Source organism: Salmo salar, chromosome 07 (assembly GCF_965601325.2).
Source record: "Salmo salar chromosome 07, fSalSal1, whole genome shotgun sequence".
In the NCBI taxonomy this organism is placed as follows: domain Eukaryota; kingdom Metazoa; phylum Chordata; class Actinopteri; order Salmoniformes; family Salmonidae; genus Salmo; species Salmo salar.
Window position 1 is genome coordinate 44,488,650 of NC_138297.1, and position 20,234 is coordinate 44,508,883.

Below are 20,234 nucleotides of genomic sequence, written 5' to 3' on the forward strand. Positions count from 1 at the left end.
ATACTTGGCTCCAATAGATAAATCAAGTGCAGCGAGGTGCTGTTTTATCTGATTTTGGAAACCAGGTTTGCTGTTTATTTGAGATGGAAGGAAGTTCTATGCAATAAGGGCTCTATATAATACTGTACGTTTTCTTGAATTTGTTCTGAGTTTGGGGACTATGAAAAGACCCCTGGTGGCATGTCTGGTGGGATAAGTGTGTGTGTCAAAACTGTGTGTACATTGACTATGCAAACAATTTGGGATGTTCAACACATTGTTTCTTATAAAAAGAAGAAGTGATGCAGTCTGTCTCTCCTCAACTCTTAGCCAAGAGAGACTGGCATGCATAGTATTTATATCAGCCCTCTGATTATATCAGCCCACCCATTCCAAAACAGACTGCAACTCTTTAAGGGTTTCAGTGACTTCATTAGCTGTGGTTGCTGATGCGTATATGGTTGAATCATCAGCATACATGGACACACATGCTTTGTTTAATGCCAGTGGCAGGTCATGTAATCGCTGCCAAAGGTGTTGAAGCACCTTTGGCAGTGATTACAGCACCAAGGCGTCTTGGGTATGATGCTACAAGTTTGGTACACCTGTATTCAAATCAAATCCAATTTTATTGGTCACATACACATTGTTAGCAGACATTTATGCAAGTGTAGCGAATTTGGGGAGTTTCTCCCATTCTTCTCTGCAGATCCTCCCAAGCTCTGTCAGTTTCGATGGGGAGCATTGCTGCACAGCTATTTTCAGGTGTCTCCAGAGATGATCAATCTGGACCACTCAAGGACATTCAGAGACTTGTCTCGAAGCCACTCCTGTGTTGTCTTAACTGTGTGCTTAGGGTCGTTGTCCTTTTGGAAGGTGAACCTTTGCCCCAGTCTGAGGTCCTGAGCACTCTGGAGCAGGTTTTCATCAAGGATCTCTCTGGACTTTGCTAAGTTCATCTTTGAGGTGGTTGTCCTTCTAGAAGTTTCTCCGATCTCCACAGAGGAACTCTAGAGCTCTGTCAGAGTGACCATCGGGTTCTTGGTCACCTCCCTGACCAAGGCCCTTTTCCCCCGATTGCCCAGTTTGGCCGGGCGGCCAACTCTAGAAAGGGTCTTGGTGGTTCCAAACTTATTCCATTTAAGAATGATGGAGGCCACTGTGTTCTTGGGGAGCTTCAGTGCTGCAGAAATGTTTTGGTTGAATTTACCACAGGTGGACTCCAATCAAGTTGTAGAAACATCTCAAGGATGATCAATGGAAACAGGATGCAACTGAGCTCAATTTTGAGTCTCATAGCAAAGGGTCTGAATACTTATGTAAATAAGGTATTAACATTTTAAAACCGAAATACATTTGAAAAAATGTATTAAAACTGTTTTTGCTTTGTCATTATGAGGTATTGTGTGTAGATTGCTAAGGATTTTTATTTATTTAATCCTTTTTAAAATAAATATTAAATAAAAACATGAACAGTTTTCCAAAATGTGAAAAAAGATCAGAGGTTGTGAATATTTTCCAAAGGCACTGTATGTGTGAATCCTTAATTACTAGGCATATGTGATCTTGTGACTGATGCTCCCATCTCTGTCTCTCTACATCTCTTTCCGGGCCCATTCCCATGGTCATTAACAGTATTTTTGCTAGATCTCAAGAGGGGAAGAGATTAGAGCAGAGGATGAAGAGAGGAACACAAACTATCTGAGTGAGAGAGAGTGGGGGAAGAGAGGAAGGGAAAGAGAGCAGCGGGCTAGAGTGAGAGGGAAGGGGGTGGAAGGGTGAGAAAGCGAACAGGGAGAGAGAAAAAGAAAGACAGAGAGAGAAGAGAGAGTGCAAGAGGGCAGGGAGAGCAGACCAGAAAGAGAGAGAAGAGAGAGAGCTAGGGAGAGAGTGGTAGACATAGAGTCATGTGATGTCTCACTGCAGACGAAATTTGATTGTCAGACACAGCTTTCATTATTCCACGTTCTTCAAGAATAATTACGTTAACCCTAGAAGCTAATCTTAGGTCAGTTTTGCTCACCCCCACCCTAATGGTTAGGGTTAGGAATTGGGGATTGTAAACTGATCCTAGATCTGTGCCAGCTGCCTAAGGGCTTTACCTAACCTCTGGGAAGTCCTCCAGTGAGTGTCAGGCAGGGCAGCACAGCCAGTATCATGTCTAGGTAATTACTTTTTAGTTACCAAAGTAATTACAGAGCAATTACAGTACCAGTCAAAGGTTTGGAAACACCTACTCATTTCAGGGTTTTTATTTATTTGGACTATTTTTTACATTGTAGAATAATAGTGAATACATCAAAACTATGAAATAACACATATGGAATCATGTAGTAAAATATTTGAGGTTCTTCAAAGTATCAACCCTTTGCCTTGATAACAGCTTTGCACACTCTTGGCATTCTCTCAACCAGCTTCATGAGTATCACATCCTGACCAGTAAAAGGGGTTGTTTGTTATTGTAGTTTGGTCAGGGGGTGTTTGTTTAGTGTGTTTCGGGGTTTTTGGTTGATGTTCTATGTTTTCTATTTCTATGTGGGTTTTCTAGTTTGTCTATGTCTATGTTAGTTTTGTCAATGACCTCCAATCAGAGGCAGCCGTTTGTTGTTTTCTCTGATTAGAGGCCATTTTTAAGTGTGTTTGTTTTCACTTGTGTTTGTAGGTGGTTGTTTCCTCGTATAGTCTGAGCACCTTATGGGACTGTTTTTTCGTTGTTTGTTTTTGTATGAGTATTCTTTTCCCTTCTAAATAAAAAGAAGATGAGCACCTTAACCGCTGCATATTGGTCCGATGATTTCTCCTTCTTAGACGACGAACTTTATGACAATGAGGTAGTCACCTAGAATGCATTTCAATTAACAGGTTCCCTTGTTAAAAGTTATTTGTGGAATTTCTTTCTTCCTTAATGTGTTTGAGCCAATCAGTTTTGCTGTGACAAGGTAGGGTTGGTATACAGAAGATAGTCCTGTTTGGTAAAATACCAAGTACATATTATGGCAAGAACAGCTCAAATAAGCAAAGAGAAACGACAGTCCATCATTACTTTAAGACATGAAGGTCAATCAATCTGGTAAATTTCAAGAACTTTGTCAGTCGCAAAACCATCAAGCGCTATCATGAAACTGGCTCTCATGAGGACCGCCACAGTAAAGGAAGACCCAGAGTTACCTCTGCTGCAGAGGATAAGTTAATTATTTTTTTATTTCACCTTTATTTACCCAGGTAGGCCAGTTTTTACAACTGCGACCTGGCCAAGATAAAGCAAAGCAATGCGACAAAAACAACAACACAGAGTTACACATGGGATAAACAAACATACAGTCAATAACACAATAGAAACATCTATGTAAAGTGTGTGCAAATGTAGTAAGGTTAGGGAGGTAAGGCAATAAATAGGCCATAGTGGCGAAATAATTACAATTTAGCATTAACACTGGAGTGATAGATGTGCAAGTAGAGATACTGGGGTGCAAAAGAGCAACAACAACAAAAAATAACAATATGGGGATGAGTTAGTTGGGTGTGCTATTTACAGATGGGCTGTGTACAGGTACAGTGATCGGTAAGCTGCTCTGACAGCTGATGCTTAAAGTTAGTAAGGGAGATATGTCTCCAGCTTCAGTGATTTTTGCAATTCGTTCCAGTCATTGGCAGCAGAGAACTGGAAGGAAAGGCGGCCAAAGCAGGTGTTGGCTTTGGGGATGACCAGTGAAAAATACCTGCTGGAGCGCGTGCTACGGGTGGGTGTTGCTATGGTGACCAGTGAGCTGAGATAAGGCAGGGCTTTACCTAGCAGAGACTTATAGATGACCTGGAGCCAGTGGGTTTGGAGACGAATATGTAGCGAGGGCCAGCCAACGAGAGCATACAGGTCACAGTGGTGGTGACAAAACGGATGGCACTGTGATAGACTACATCCAATTTGCTGAGTAGAATGTTGGAGGTTATTTTGTAAATGACATCGCCGAGGTCAAGGATCGGTAGGATAGTCAGTTTTACGGGGGTATGTTTGGCAGCATGAGGGAAAGAGGCTTTGTTGCGAAATAGGAAGACGATTCTAGATTTGATTTTGGATTGGAGATGCTTAATGTGAATCTGGAAGGAGAGGGGGCATTCGAAATGGTCGATGATCTGTTTGTTAACTTGACTTTCATAGACTTTAGAAAGGCAGGGCAGGATGGATATAGGTCTATAACAGTTTGGGTCTAGAATGTCTCCCCCTTTGAAGAGGGGGATGACCGCGGCAGCATTCCAATCTTTAGGGATCTCAGACGATAAGAAGGAGAGGTTGAACAGGCTAGTAATAGGGGTTGCAAGAATTTCGGCAGATAATTTTAGAAAGAGAGGGTACAGTGCAGCTGATTTGTAGGGTTCCAGATTTTGCAGCTCCTTCAGAACATCAGCTATCTGGATTTGGGTGAAGGAGAAGCGGGGGGGGGGGCTTGGGCAAGTTGCTGCGGGGGGTGCAGAGCTGTTGGCCGGGGTAGGGGTAGCCAGGTGGAAAGCATGGCCAGCCGTAGAAAAATGCTTATTGAAATTCTCGATTATCGTAGATTTATCGATGGTGACAGTATTTCCTAGCCTCAGTGCAGTGGGCAGCTGGGAGAAGGTGCTCTTATTCTCCATGGACTTTACGATGTCCCAAAACTTTTTGGAATTAGTGCTACAGGATGTACATTTCTGTTTGAAAAAGGTAGCCTTAGCTTTCCTAAATGACTGTGTATATTGGTTCCTGATTTCCCTGAAAAGTTGCATATCGCGGGGGCTATTTGATGATAATGCAGTACGCCACAGGATGTTTTTGTGCTGGTCAAGGGCAGTCAGGTCTGGAGTGAACCAAGGGCTATATCTGTTCTACATTTTTTGAATGGGGCATGCTTATTTTAGGTGGTGAGGAAAGCAGTTTTAAATTACAACCAGGCATCCTTTACTGATGGGATGAGGTCAATATACTTCCAGGGTACGATTAGAAAGGCCGCTGGCTGAAGTGTTTTAGAGAGCGTTTGACATTGATGAGGGGTGGTCGTTTGACCACGGGCCCATTACGGATGCAGGCAGTGATTGCTGAGATCCTGGTTGAAGACAACAGAGGTGTATTTAGAGGGCAAGTTGGTCAGGATGATATCTATGAGGGTGCCCATGTTAAGGGATTTAGGTTTGTACCTGGTAGGTTTCTTGATCATTTGTGTGAGATTGAGGGCATCTAGCTTAGATTGTAGGACGGAGATAGATGAGGGGCAATCAATTCACATATGGTGTCCAGGGCACAGCTGGGGGCTGAGGGGGGTGTATAACAAGTGGCAACAGTGAGAGACTTATTTCTGGAAAGGTGGATTTTTAAAAGTAGAAGCTTGAACTGTTTGGGCACAGACCTGGATAGTATGACAGAACTCTGCAGGCTCTCTCTGCAGTAGATTGCAACCCCGCCACCTTTGGCAGTTCTATCTTGATGTAAAATGTTGTAGTTGGAGATTCAGACATGGCTAGGAAATCAGGGTTGGCGGAGTGTGCTAAAGCAGTGAATATAACACATTTAGGGAGGAGGCTTCTGATGTTAACATGCATGAAACCAAGGCTTTTACGCTTACAGAAGTCAACAAATGAGAGCGCCTGGCAAATAGGTGTGATGCTGGGGGCTATAGGGCCTGGGTTAACCTCTACATCACCAGAGGCACAGAGGTGGAGTAGGATAAGGGTAAGGCTATAAGAACTGGTCGTCTAGTGCGTTGGGAACAGAGAGTAAAAGGGGCAGATTTCTGGGCGTGGTAGAATAGATAGAGTTACCAGCCTCAGAAAATGCAGTCCAAATAAATGCTTCACAGAGTTTAAGTAACAGACACATCTCAACATCAACTGTTCAGAGGAGACTGCGTGGATCAGGCCTTCATGGTCGAATTCCTGTAAAGAAAACACTACTAAAGGACACCAATAAGAAGAAGAGACTTGCTTTTGCCAAGAAACACGAGCAATGTACATTAGACTGGTGGAAATCTGTCCTTTGGTCTGATAAGTCCAATGTTGCGATTTTTGGTTCCAACCGCCATGTCTTTCTGAGATGCAGAGCAGGTGAACGGATGATCTCCTCATGTGTGGTTCCCACCGTGAAGCATGGAGCAGGAGGAGGAGGAGGTGTGATGTGACGGTGCTTTGCTGGTGACACTGTCAGTAATTTATTTCGAATTCAAGGCACACTTAACCAGCATGGCTACCACAGCATTCTGCAGCGATACACCATTCCATTTGGTTTGTCCTGTTTTTCAACAGGACAATGACCCAGCAAACCTCCAGGCTGTGTAAGGGCTATTTTACCAAGAAGGAGAGTGATGGAGTGCTGCATCAGATGACCTGGCCTCCACAATCACCCGACTTCAACCCAATTGAGATGGTTTGGGATAAGTTGGACCGCAGAGTGAAGGAAAAGCAGCCAACAAGTGCTCAGCATATGTGGGAACGTCTTCAAGACTGTTGGAAAAGCATTCCAGGTGAAGGTGGTTGAGAGAATGCCAAGAGTTTGCAAAGTTGTCCTCAATGCAAAGGGTGGTTACTTTGAAGAATCTCAAATATAAAATATATTTTGATTTGTTTAACACTTTTTTGGTTACGACATGATTCCATATGTGTTATTTCATAGTTTTGATGTCTTCACTATTATTCTACAATGTAGAAAATAGTAAAAATAAAGAAAAACCCTTGAATGAGTAGGTGTGTCCAAACTTTTGGCTGGTACTGAACATGTGAGGGTAACTTGGTGTTAAGTGCTGCCTCAATCCCTTTGTCTTTGAGTCGAGACAACACAACCGCATTAAAAACTGCCAGATCACCATTATTTAAGATTAGTGAATGAGGAAGTGAAGGGGTTAAAGGTCAGGGTTCAACCCATGGCTGGCTGATCTGGCTGATCCCTATGTTGGAAGTGAGACCAGTTGATGTTAATTACCTTCAGCTCCACATAGCTCAGGTCTCAGGATCAAAAGACAGAGACCAGTGTGTTCAGCAGATCTGGGTTCAAATGATGTCTGTTCTTTTTTAAATACATTAGCTGAGTTTGATTGAGCTTGTGTGATGCAATGGAGCCAATGAAATAGTCTCAAAAGTGCAAACCCACCCATATGGCATCTCGCACTCCAGGCATACTCAATCCAATGCTCAAAAAAGTACTTGACAGAAAACCAATACTGTTGGAACCCAGGTAGGTCTGGTGGATGGTGGCTAATCCGGTGTAGAAAGTGTTAAACCCCGGCCGTCAGAGTATAAAGCTACGCTTTAAGACAAATCCTCAACTAATGAGTCAGGCATAATCTCGTAACATAGCCATCTTTTTTCTCTCTTTTAATCCCTCCATACTGACACGTCACTACTGTTTATATCTCAATAACATCTTATAAGAGGGTGGGAAAAGAATGGGATCTTTCTAGTGTTAGGTTCTAGTTTTCAGAGTACAAACTCAACAGACAATATGAAAGCTTTAAACCAAGTTTATTCTGCCCAGAGGGTCAATTCAGCTGCATTAGACAAAGCCATGGTTTCACCCATGGTAGTGTATACATACCCCACCTTGGGTGGAGTCTCCTCCTCATCGCTACACATTGCATCCTTATTGCTAGGCAGGGAGCTAACAGATATGGGCCTTAAACAGTTCCTCCCCTTATCAGTACTGCCACATGTGACCGTGTTCCCTGCACTCAGCCCCTCCAAAACGTAATTTATGGCCCCCCTCATGTCACCTTTTATAACTAATGGTTAATAATAGTTCAAGCTCAAAAACCAAACCTATCACTAGTATGCTATGATGTTGCCAAAATTCATTTATTTAACTAGGCAAGTCATTTAAGAACAAATTCTTATTTACAATGATGGCCTACTGGGGAACAGTGGGTTAACTGCCTTGTTCAGGGGCGGGACGATTTTTTTTACCTTGTCAGGTCGGGGTTTCGATCCAGCAATCTTTCAGTTACTGGCCCAACGCTCTAACGACTAGACCACCTGCCACCCCTAATCAACTTATCGGGTAGGCATAAATCAAATCAAATATTGAATGTATCAGTAACCTTGAGGACGTACCTGAGAAGTTGAAAGGCATTTACATACTTCATGTTGACATAGTTATATGAAATAGATAATGATGAAAAAATAAATGTAAGTCGAGGCAAAGAGACCACACATACGATTACCACAGCATTTAACTCATGTTATTCAGTATTCACATTACAACATCCACATTGTTCAGCTAGTGACAATTTCTAATAATCTCAATATACTGTATATTTACTTTGTAATACATTATACCAAGAGGCACTTTCAGTAATTCTGGCCAAAAAGGAGCTACAGTATAGTGTCTAAATTACAAAAACAGTAAAAATAAATAAAGTTTATCTAAAAGACTTTTGTTATATCTGTACAGCATATATTTTGTACAAAATGGAACAATAAACCAGTAATAAAATGAAATACTTCACAAATACTGGTGAATCACACGTCTGTTTTCCCCATCCTATAGGTATTGCTACATGTGTTAAGTGCAAGATACAAGAGAGAAGAAACAGTAATAATTATTCAGTTTGTGAAGTGCCGCTAAAGATAAATATCTAAAACAAGTCTCATATGTCTCGTTTAAGAAGGTGTAAAGCTCATTTGGTTCTCGTTGTGGCTAATATGTGAGCCGATGTTGATTATGGTAATCAGACATATGCCCACAAAGAGAGAGACATTTTGTTCGTTCCCAATGGCACCCTATTCACTATACTGTGTAGTCCACTACTTTTGACCAGAGCCATATGGGCCCTGGTCAATAGGGAGCCATTTAGGACGCAGACAGAATCTGGCAATAGCCTGAAAAAACATCACACAGGACAGAGTTAAAACATGAAGCAAAAGCAAAGTCTGAGGAAGGATGTTGGGCTTCAAACCGTGCCTGTTGTTGTTTAAACCACGGGAGCTCAATGCTTTCAATGCCCAATTGCCCATGTTTGGTTCCTATTGTAGAGTTGCTGCTGCCCACTGATAGGGTGGAATTATGGGAATAGTAGTACTCTGAAAGAAATGTCAACAAGAGCATGTGACCACTATCACGTCCTTGTCAATTACTAAATGCCAAGATGTTATTCTTAATCTAAGGTTCTGTTCTGAATAGAATGTATTATGACCCACTTTGGAATTGCGTGCAAGTGAGCTCCCCTAGACAATTGCACATGACTTTGTAATTGCACGAGGCAGTCTACAGTTGGTGTGTGTGTGTGTGTGCACATTTGTGTGTGTGCCCATGTGTGTGTGTGCGCATGTGTGTGTATGCGCGTATGAGTGTGTGAGCCCCCCCCCACCCCCCTCAGCTCAGACAGATGGAATCGGAGCAAACAGAGCTAACCTCTCATCTGATAGGTGGTTACATGAATAACCGTGTTCTCACACACATATAACCGTGACACATACTGTATAATCTCCATCACATACCAGTTACATAGCTGACCTTTGCAAATTAGGAATAAACACAGCCCTTCGATTATACCACAAAACAAAAATCCCCACATAACTAACCTTTACAGAAATGTGAACTCTGATCAAAACAACTCAATGGTTGTCCACAGCTCAATTAAGGAACAGCGTAGAATTCCAGACTCTTGTCTCTCTCCATCTCCCATCCACCTCCACCTGGGGTAGTCTGCATGGAAACCAAGCAGTGGAGAAACGGATGTTTCTAGAAATCCATGTTGAAATATACCACTCCAAAAGCGATCTGAAATCACAGTTGGTGACGGAACTCATTGGTTAGGTGTTGTTTGGTTAGGTGTTGACTAGTCATACATATGAGGAAGAGCAATATATTGCTGTCCTCCCATAGTAGATTGTTAACGTTGGCCACCAAATCACATTCACAATACCCCTTGAACTAATGCTCCCGCAGAACACGCACGCATCCATGCACGCACACGGGTCATCATAGGCTGTGAATATTGATTTTGCATTCACTCCATTGGGTCTGTTAATGTTCAGTTCCCCCTAGGCCACACACTGAAATCGTGAAAGGCCTTATTCAGATGAGGCAGTGACTCAGCAGATGTATAGGTCAGGGGTTGACTAGTCTGATTCCTCTTCTCTGTATCGTTTAATATGGGCCAATAACTATTTTAACGATTCACGCAACCACCTGGCCCCTAGCCCATCACAAGATGTTATGTCAGCTACAACACTAAATGCCACTGTTAAATAATGACCCGTAACAGATCACATAACAAAGAGGTTGGTGTTTGAGAGAGAGAGAGAGAGGAGAGAGATATACTGGAGAGAGAGAGATACTGGAGAGAGAGATACTGGAGAGAGAGATAGTGCAACTCAAACGCTCCAGATACAGATTAAGTGTCAGTATTGCTTTAAACATTGTCATCACACAATTACTTTTTCCTGTTAATATTACCAGCTACAACAATCTGTCAAGGGTAGAATCTTCAAGGAGAACCAGACAGACAGAAAGACGGAGGGACAGACAGGCATTTTAATTGGCTCCTCATTCAAAGGGCCCTTTTCACAGAGACCATCAGTGCACAGAAAAGAGACATCTGACCAACCTCAGAAAACCCCCCAAACGCTTCTCTTCTGCCCCGCTTCATCTCCCTTTCTCTCTCATCCCCTTCCTTCTCTCTTATCCGCTTCTCTCTCTCATATCCTCTTCACTTCCCTCTCTCCTTTCCTGTTTCCTCTACCTTTCCCTCTCATCCTTCTGTCACCACCAATTTGTCTCTCTCTCTCTCTCTCTGGACATCAAATGGGGCTATGGACAGCCACGTGGAGCCCAGCACTGGTCCATGTGCTGACTGCAGCATGCTGCCTGGCTCAGGCTGGCTGGCTAGTTTACCTGGGTTCTGTCCCAAATAGCACCCTTTTCCCTATATACTGCACTACTTTGACCAGGGTCCATAGGACTATGGTCAAAAGTAGTGCACTATGTAGGGAATAGGGTGCCTTTCCGGACACACACCTGCTTAGGCCTGATCTGCCTGGTCATGTCATGGGAGCTGCCCTGGGCTAGGAGCGGGATGGATAGGGAGAGATGGGATAGCTGCAGGTAGATGTATCATGTGATAGCTACAATGGGGTAGCTACAGTTCAACCATGTTGGCCTTCTTTGATAGTTGCTTGAACCAGTTGGACCTATGGTTGAAATGTTGAAACTATCAGAAAGTTAATAAATACATAACTTATTTGTGGGAGTGAGCAAACACACACTTAGCAGACATCTGTTCTTGGTATGGCTATTTTTACTGCATTCTCTTTCTTCACACTTTTGTTTGCTTTGCATTCAGCCCCATGCATGATTCACCATGTTCTATAGAGCAGCACAGTCTCTCTGTGGGTATGTGGAGCATATCTATAACCGTGTTCTCTTGGTTGAACCTCAGTGCTCCTCCACATCTCCTTCAAGGCTTTCTAAGGGCCACTCAGCAATTAACTTTCTTTGATCACTTGACTAGCTGAAAGCTATTGGAGCCCAAGGCCTGTTATCATTTCAGCCTGATGGAGAAATAGATGATTTCCCAGAGTTCAATAGAAAATGCCTGGTTACGACTGTAACCTTGGTTCTTTGAAGGAACTGAGTGAGACAGCTCACTTGATGGGGAATGATGCTCGCTGAAGAGAATCTGTCAACTTTCGACATTGGCTCTCTTGGCTGAACTTCCTGTCAGGGTATTGGGTGGTAGATCCCATTGTGAGAGAGCACAGAAAACACAGGCTAGAGGTCAGTGTCCCATCAAAAGAGTTTTACGAGAGAGTTCTACAAAATAGTTTATCAATGAAGACGGCTGTAGAGAACCTTTCAAAAAGGTGAATCTCTTTTTCAATGTCATGGTCAGATTGACATCCACAGATTAATCCAAATACGAATGCTTCTTCTCCAGTGAGGTGGAACATGTACTCATCTACTGGGTCAAGGCTATGAAGAGAGAAAAAAATCTGCACTTCTAAAACATCTTACATTGGAATAGGTAACTAGGCTTCTGAATAAAAGAAAGATCTAACTCTGTAAGAAACCGTGTGATTCAGATTCAAAGTGATTCCCTTTGTAGTGTGCAGATAATCAAAATACAGGGTACGTAAAATAAGAAAGGCAACAAAATAAGAGTCCCACGCCATATTTTAAAAACACAAACGCCACTGAGAGTGAATATCTTACGGCCAATGTAAAAAAAAAAAATAAGAAAGTAAAACCACAAACCAATAACACAAAGGAAAGAACAATCACTTGTGTTGGTTGAAGCAATAATGACAAAGCGTACAAGGACACTGTGATGAGGGGTCTGCGTTGGGTCCCATTGGGCAGACGTCAATTCAATGCCAATTTCACTGTGGTTCAACGTCATTTCATTGAAACGAAGTGGAAACAACATTGATTCAACCAGTGTGTGCCCAGTGGGGTGTGTCAGTGTTCCAAAGTCCTGTGGAACTGCGTAGGAGTGACAGGAAAAGAAGAGCCTGAATGACCGACACAAAAGTGGAGAGAGTGAAAGAAAGAATGAAAGAAAGAAAGACAGAAAGAATGAAAGACAGAAAGAATGAAAGAATGAAAGAAAGAACGAAAGAAAGAAAGAGAGAAAACATGGTAAAATTGGGAACAGGGAGAGAGATGAAGAATGTGAAGAAACACTGTGCTGTGGATTTTTTTCCATGACTGAGTATAAAGCTTTTTTCAGAGTTACAGGGTTCTATGTTAGACTTCCCATTCCCTCTTCCTGGGGTAGCTAGCAAATCTTCTGACGGGTTTGTGTGTGTGTGTGAGTGTGTGTTTGCCTCCATGCGTGTGTGTGAGCACACTCTGTATCAACACTGGCCATCCTCTCCCAAGTCCTAAGTCCTCAGTCCTCTCCTCGCTCCCTGAGAACCAACACAGAGCGGACACAGCCTTTTCCCGCACTTTCATCTCATTGTCCTCAGGAGCTAGTGTTTTTACTGTCTATTCAGTACAGTCCACTTTGTACACCTTGGTTCTGTGAGGGTGGTCAGGTGGATGCGGACCACTCGTATGGCCGGCTGTGTCTTGAGGCTGGCAGTGGGGTCAGTGTTCTGTGGGCCCGTATTGCGTTGTGGGCACCTCGTCAGGGAGAGGGATCCTGAAATGGAAACCTGATCCAATATAGTACGTATGTAAAACAATAAATCCCACCTCATCCTCAGCTTCCCCTCCCTCCCTCCCTCCCTCCCTCCCTCCCTCCCTCCCTCCACCTTGTTTTCTTTAGGCACATGTTACTCCAAAACTTCTACAGTGTTGTGTCTAAGTGATTTGCTGGCAACCAAATATCAGAGGCTGTGTCTCAAACAACACCCCAATCCCTGTATAGTGGACTATTTTTGGCCAGCTAGTGCACCACATGGGGAATAGAGTATAATTTCTGACATGAGTCAGAAAGTCTATTTGGGAGAGGGTATGAGTTTGGATAAATGTTCCGTTTCCTGATCTTCAAGGGTCAAAGATAATCCTCTCACTCCAACTCCTCCTCCCTTTTCTCTGCGGTCTCTGATTGCTCGACCACTTCCTCTTCCTCTGCAAGCCCCGTCTCTTCCCCTTCCGTCTCCTCTCCCTGGCCATCTATTGGCTCCTCCTTGCTGGCTGGCTCATCCTCCTCCTCGTGGATGGCTGTGATTAGCTCGGCGGGGATGCTGAGGCAGTTAGGCGCCTCTCTGTCTGGTGTGTCCCGGGTTTCTGAGACGATGACTCTTGTCCACATTTCGTGGTTGTCCAGAAGGTGCTGAGTGATGGGACAGAACACTCTCCTCCTGCTCTTCTTAAGCTTCACCACATGCTTCTCTGTAGGGGAAAAAAATCCCTCAGAACAAAACCTACTACATCTCTATCCCCTTATACTGTACACGCAAACCCTTATCAATACATCCTCTGGACAGGGGTTACAAAGCAGGGTCTGATAACCTGGGAAGACCAAATACACTTAAGGCAGATCAGGTAGCCTCATGTATTTGAGGCTTCTGCATCTACTGCTAAATATAAACCGGGTCATTTGGGTCCTGGATGCTTATTGGCTGACTTGGTTTACTTGTTTACTGTTCTATTAATGTTGGTAACCAGCTTATAATAGCATTAAGGCTCCGCAGTGTTTGTGTTATATGGCCAATATACCACGGCTAAGGGCTGTATACAGGCAGTCCGCTTGGCGTCATGCCACTATACCTTATTGCTTAAATCCACTACATGCATTATTGATGGGCACTATATCAACAACTCAATACCTGGGCCATTTCAAGCTTAGCTTTGATTTCAATAGGTTTCTGTTAACGGAGTTCTTTCAACTCAAAGAAGTTCAACATGAACGTCAACATGCTCTTACGGGAACTCTCAGAGCTAGTCGACGCATCCTCCTCTGCTGTATCCTCCTCTTCCTCCTCTGTTTCTCGTTCCCCCACCTCCTCTCCCTCCTTCCTCCGTGCGTCGGCAGGGTCGACCCAGTTCCCCGGCATGAGGGCGGCGGAGTCGTAGGAGGAACAGAGCGGCCCCACAATGTGTGTGATGAAGGACTCCTGGAGCTTGGCGAGCTGTGGCGCAGAGCGGTCCATGAAGGGGCTGATGGGAAGGCCCAGACTCGACTCCTCATCGCCCTGAGGAGTGGTGCATTATGGGTAAACATGGCAGAATGTTAGATATAAGCGTCTGAAAACCCACCTCTTCACAAAGTATTTTGATTAATCCCACAGCACCCCCCTCTCAACCCCCCACCACCCCAAAAAGATAATAACCTTGATTTTATTAAACACTTGTACTTGTCTATTCATACTAGCATTGACTTTTCTGATAGCTACTTTACTGAGAAGAAATGTACTTACAATGACTGTGATATATGGTTGTCTCACCTAGCTACCTTAAGATGAATGCAGTGCACTAACTAAGTTGCTCTGGGTAAGCACTTCTGCTGAATGACTAATGTGAATATAATATGAATGACCTCTTTACATCACCATTTGGCACTGAAGAAAGTCAATCAATCAATCAACCAGCCAATGACATGAGGGAAATTAGAGTCAAATGCAGGGAGTCACAATTAAGGTACTAATACACAGAGAGAGAAAATGACCTTCAGAAATGATGTAAAACTACATTCAACTGCATTCTAACTGATGGTAGAAAACATATCAACATCTGTAACTTTCTCATTTTGTTCACCAGCCCGTCTCAGTCTCTAAGCTGGTAAACCAACAGCAACCACCAGTGCGCAGAGCCTGTGGGATTAGCTACTGAATAATCAAAGCTTAAAACTAGGTCAAGAACATAAACAGCAAAACACACACGTCTATCCAGCTAGAGGAAGCCTACAAGTGAATCTATAGGTTCAGTATTGGCTGACTGACAAGATCACGTATATGCATGTATAGCAAAGTAATATATAGCAGGATACATATATATGTGTCTGTTGACGTCAGGGGCTTTATACACTCGAAGTGGACCGCAGCAGGCAAGGTCTCCTGTTGCCATAGTAACCAGCGGAGCTTTCGTCAGTCAGTGCAGTGGATTGAAATGACTGTCTGAAGTGAAGAGGGAGAGAGAGAGAGCGAGAGGGAAAAAGAGAAAGAGGTGCTACTCTAGAGTAGAGGGTCGTACTGAACCATTAAAACGTCTTCTAAAGACAGGTGTCAAGGAGCAGGTAAAGTTACAACTTAACCACTGATACAGGGTCAGATCTTCAAGATGTTTTCACTGTGTTTATAGTCAGCGTTAGGATTGTGGGGATGCTTCTACTGACCCTAGTGTGTTTGTGTGTGTTGTGTGTGTGTGTGTGTGTGTGTGTGTGTGTGTGTGTGTGTGTGTGTGTGTGTGTGTGTGTGTGTGTGTGTGTGTGTGTGTGTGTGTGTGTGTGTGTGTGTGTGTGTGTGTGTGTGCTCCCCTGTGTGTTATCCGTGTGCATGTCTTGACGTATAGTGCAGTCAGTGCAGTTGAGTGCTCTGTGATCTGATGTGTTGCTGCTGCTGCATCTCTGTCTGTGTGAACGAGGACTGTCACTGATGACACAAGTAGGTCAGCTAAACTGCAGTACAACAACACTTCCTCTCTCTCATCTTTTCCTCGCTCTCTCCTCCCCGTCTTTCCCCCTCTCCCTTTCACTTCCCTGCCTTTGTGTCTTTCCCGCCCTCCCCCTTTATCTTTCGCTCTCTTCCTCCCTCTCTCTCCAAGGACGCAAGCAGATCTGACATTTGAACGAGGGTTTGGGTTTTATCATTGAGTGAGCTCAGGCTTTGAAGAGACAGACAGACTGCGCTGTCAATCACAGTAGCACTGATTATAACCTACACCCTCGGTGCTCCGATCACTGTAGAGTGACATATTGTGCGTTTTGTTTGTCAACACATCAACAATCTAACTGTCTCTCCATCAATGCCAGGGTTCTCATTTTGAATAGATTATGCATTATGCAGTACATTGCCTACATACAAGGACGGTATGTGTTACATCAACATTACTGATAAAGACACAGAAGAACAAAAGTAGTTCTACATTTCACATTATTCCTCACAGGCAATGAATGGCATTTCTCAAACCTCTCATTGAGTAACCCCCAACCAGTCCACGTATTATATGGTCAACTAATCATCAAGCCACTCATTAGTTAAAAGTGTAAGCTCTGAAATACATCAAATAAGTGGACTGACTTGGGGTACCCAAGGATAGGTTTGGGAAACACTGGCATAGACTATTCCAGAACTGGTAGACCCAGTATGGCCACGATTCCACATCAGAGAACTTTGATTTGAATGGGAGTATCCATTGGTTCTATCTATTCTGATGGGAATCGTATTAACGGCCATTGTTTACGTTGCCCATGCATCGTCAATGGGCCACGTGGTGCATTCTGGGCAATTCTGGGACAAGAAGAGCACTCCTTCAAGGAGTGAATGGGAGTCAATTGGGCGCTAGTTCAAAAACCCAACATAAGCATGAATTACGTGAACATTAAGTACAACATTACAACCTCGCTCATCAACTCATCCTTGACCGCTGGCTACGTCCCTTCCGTCTTCAAGAGAGCGAGAGTTGCACCCCTTCTGAAAAAACCTACACTCGATCCCTCCGATGTCAACAACTACAGACCAGTATCCCTTCTTTCTTTTCTCTCCAAAACTCTTGAACGTGCCGTCCTTGGCCAGCTCTCCTGCTATCTCTCTCAGAATGACCTTCTTGATCCTAATCAGTCAGGTTTCAAGACTGGGCATTCAACTGAGACTGCTCTTCTCTGTGTCACGGAGGCTCTCCGCACTGCTAAAGCTAACTCTCTCTCCTCTGCTCTCATCCTTCTAGACCTATCTGCTGCCTTTGATACTGTGAACCATCAGATCCTCCTCTCCACCCTCTCCGAGTTGGGCATCTCCGGCGCGGCCCACGCTTGGATTGCGTCCTACCTGACAGGTCGCTCCTACCAGGTGGCGTGGCGAGAATCTGTCTCCGCACCATGCGCTCTCACCACTGGTGTCCCCCAGGGCTCTGTTCTAGGCCCTCTCCTATTCTCGCTATACACCAAGTCACTTGGCTCTGTCATATCCTCACATGGTCTCTCCTATCATTGCTATGCAGACGACACACAATTAATCTTCTCCTTTCCCCCTTCTGATAACCAGGCGGCGAATCGCATCTCTGCATGTCTGTCAGACATATCAGTGTGGATGACGGATCACCAGCTCAAGCTGAACCTCGGCAAGACGGAGCTGCTCTTCCTCCCGGGGAAGGACTGCCCGTTCCATGATCTCGCCATCACGGTTGACAACTCCCTTGTGTCCTCCTCCCAGAGTGCTAAGAACCTTGGCGTGATCCTGGACAACACCCTGTCGTTCTCCACTAACATCAAGGCGGTGACCCGATCCTGTAGGTTCATGCTCTACAACATTCGCAGAGTACGACCCTGCCTCACACAGGAAGCGGCGCAGGTCCTAATCCAGGCACTTGTCATCTCCCGTCTGGATTACTGCAACTCGCTGTTGGCTGGGCTCCCTGCCTGTGCCATTAAACCCCTACAACTCATCCAGAACGCCGCAGCCCGTCTGGTGTTCAACCTTCCCAAGTTCTCTCACGTCACCCCGCTCCTCCGCTCTCTCCACTGGCTTCCAGTTGAAGCTCGCGTCCGCTACAAGACCATGGTGATTGCGTACGGAGCTGTGAAGGGAACGGCACCTCCATACCTTCAGGCTCTGATCAGGCCCTACACCCAAACAAGGGCACTGCGTTCATCCACCACTGGCCTGCTGGCCCCCCTACCTCTGAGGAAGCACAGTTCCCGCTCAGCCCAGTCAAAACTGTTCGCTGCTCTGGCACCCCAATGGTGGAACAAGCTCCCTCACGACGCCAGGACAGCGGAGTCAATCACCACCTTCCGGAGACACCTGAAACCCCACCTCTTTAAGGAATACCTAGGATAGGATAAAGTAATCCTTCTAACCCCCCCCCCCTTAAAAGATTTCGATGCACTATTGTAAAGTGGTTGTTCCACTGGATATCATAAGGTGAATGCACCATTTTGTAAGTCGCTCTGGATAAGAGCGTCTGCTAAATGACTTAAATGTAAATGTAAACATTACAAATCTTTCCGAGATGTGAGATAATTTACTTTGTCTCTGCAATATCGTATAGCTTTGGAATTGTGACATTACGTACTTTTGAGGAAAATAGGCAGGTTTGTCGACTCATACCCTGACTTTTAGAAGGGATTGCATGACGATTAGCTTAGCAACCACGTGACACAGCATAACAACGTGAACGCGATTGGTCGACAGTCTGCCGGGTGGGGAGTTATATGCTCCTCCATTCATTGCCCAATACGATTCCTATCTCCTCCTTTCTCTAATATATCTGCCTACACGCTGATCGCTTTCTGACATCTTAGAGTCGCTCTTCGTGATCAGCGGTGTGGTTGCTAGGCACTCGTCCATCTTTTTTTTAAAACATTTTTTATTTCACCTTTATTTAACCAGGTAGGCTAGTTGAGAACAAGTTCTCATTTACAACTGCGACCTGGCCAAGATAAAGCAAAGCAGTGCAACAGAAACAACAACACAGAGTTACACATGGAATAAACAAGCGTACAGTCAATAACACAATAGAAAAAAAAGAAAGTCTATATACAGTGTGTGCAAATAGCATGAGGTATGGCAATAAATAGGCCATAGTAGCAAAGTAATTACAATTCAGCAGATTAACACTGGAGTGATAGATGAGCAGATGATGGTGTGTAAGTAGTGATACTGGTGTGCAAAAGAGCAGCAAAGTCAATAAAAACAATATGGGGATGAGGTAGGTAGATTGGTTGGGCTATTTACAGATGGACTATGTACAGCTGTAGCAATCGGTTAGCTACTCAGATAGCTGATGTTTAAAGTTAGTGAGGGAAATGTAAGTCTCCAGCTTCAGTGATTTTTGCAATTCGTTCCAGTCACTGGCAGCAGAGAACTGGAAGGAAAGTGGCCAAAGGAGGTGTTGGCTTTGCGCATGACCAGTGAGATATACCTGATGGACCGCGTGCTACGGGTGGGTGTTGTTATCGTGACCAGTGAGCTGAGATAAGGCGGAGCTTTACCTAGCATAGACTTGTAGATGACCTGGAGCCAGTGGGTCTGGCGATGAATATGTAGCGAGGGCCAGCCGACTAGAGCATACAGCTCGCAGTGGTAGGTAGTATAAGGCGCTTTGGTAACAAAACGGATGGCACTGTGAAAGACTGCATCCAATTTGCTGAGTAGAGTATTGGAAGCTATTTTGTGGATGACATCGCCGAAGTCGAGGATCGGTAGGATAGTCAGTTTTACTAGGGCAAGTTTGGCGGCGTGAGTGAAGGAGGCTTTGTTGCGAAATAGAAAGCCGATTCTAGATTTGATTTTGGATTGAAGATGTTTGATATGACCAATGAGCAGCATTGCTACTGGAGAGTGGGCTGTTTCCAGGCACCTGTACCTCTTCACACTGAGCAGTACTGTGATGGACTCATGAAGTGGCCTGCCTTCTATTTTAGTCCCAAGTGGAGCACATTTCAATGTCATTTGATGGAGAAATATAATTGCCCCTCTACGCCCTCTCAAGTCTGTCATAGCTATTTATGCAGGAGGTAGTGTAATGACCATTTCATGATTAGGCAGTTTCATGGGGGGGGGGGCATGGGTGCACAAGAAAGATAGCAACAACAAGGCAACTGTATACATGTCGTCCCCCACAAATTATGCAGCGCCCCCCTTGGACCAATCATTGTAATTTTGTAAATGTTGGATCTGCATGGCAAGATGCATCT

General features: G+C 44.3%; 1 protein-coding gene across 2 annotated transcripts in view; it reads right to left on the reverse strand.

Annotated features, from left to right (window-relative positions):
- Positions 1-13,187: 13,187 nt before the first annotated feature.
- The window catches only part of LOC106609188 (cGMP-inhibited 3',5'-cyclic phosphodiesterase 3A), an 80,379-nt gene continuing 73,332 nt past the window's right edge, over positions 13,188-20,234 (reverse strand). For both annotated transcript variants that reach the window (XM_014207699.3, XM_014207700.3), the window contains exons 14-15: positions 14,307-14,574; positions 13,188-13,771 (exon numbers count right to left, since the gene is read on the reverse strand). In XM_014207699.3, the coding sequence (XP_014063174.1) occupies positions 13,446-13,771; positions 14,307-14,574 (594 nt within the window). In that variant the 3' untranslated portion in view covers positions 13,188-13,445. The remainder of the gene's footprint in view (positions 13,772-14,306; positions 14,575-20,234) is intronic.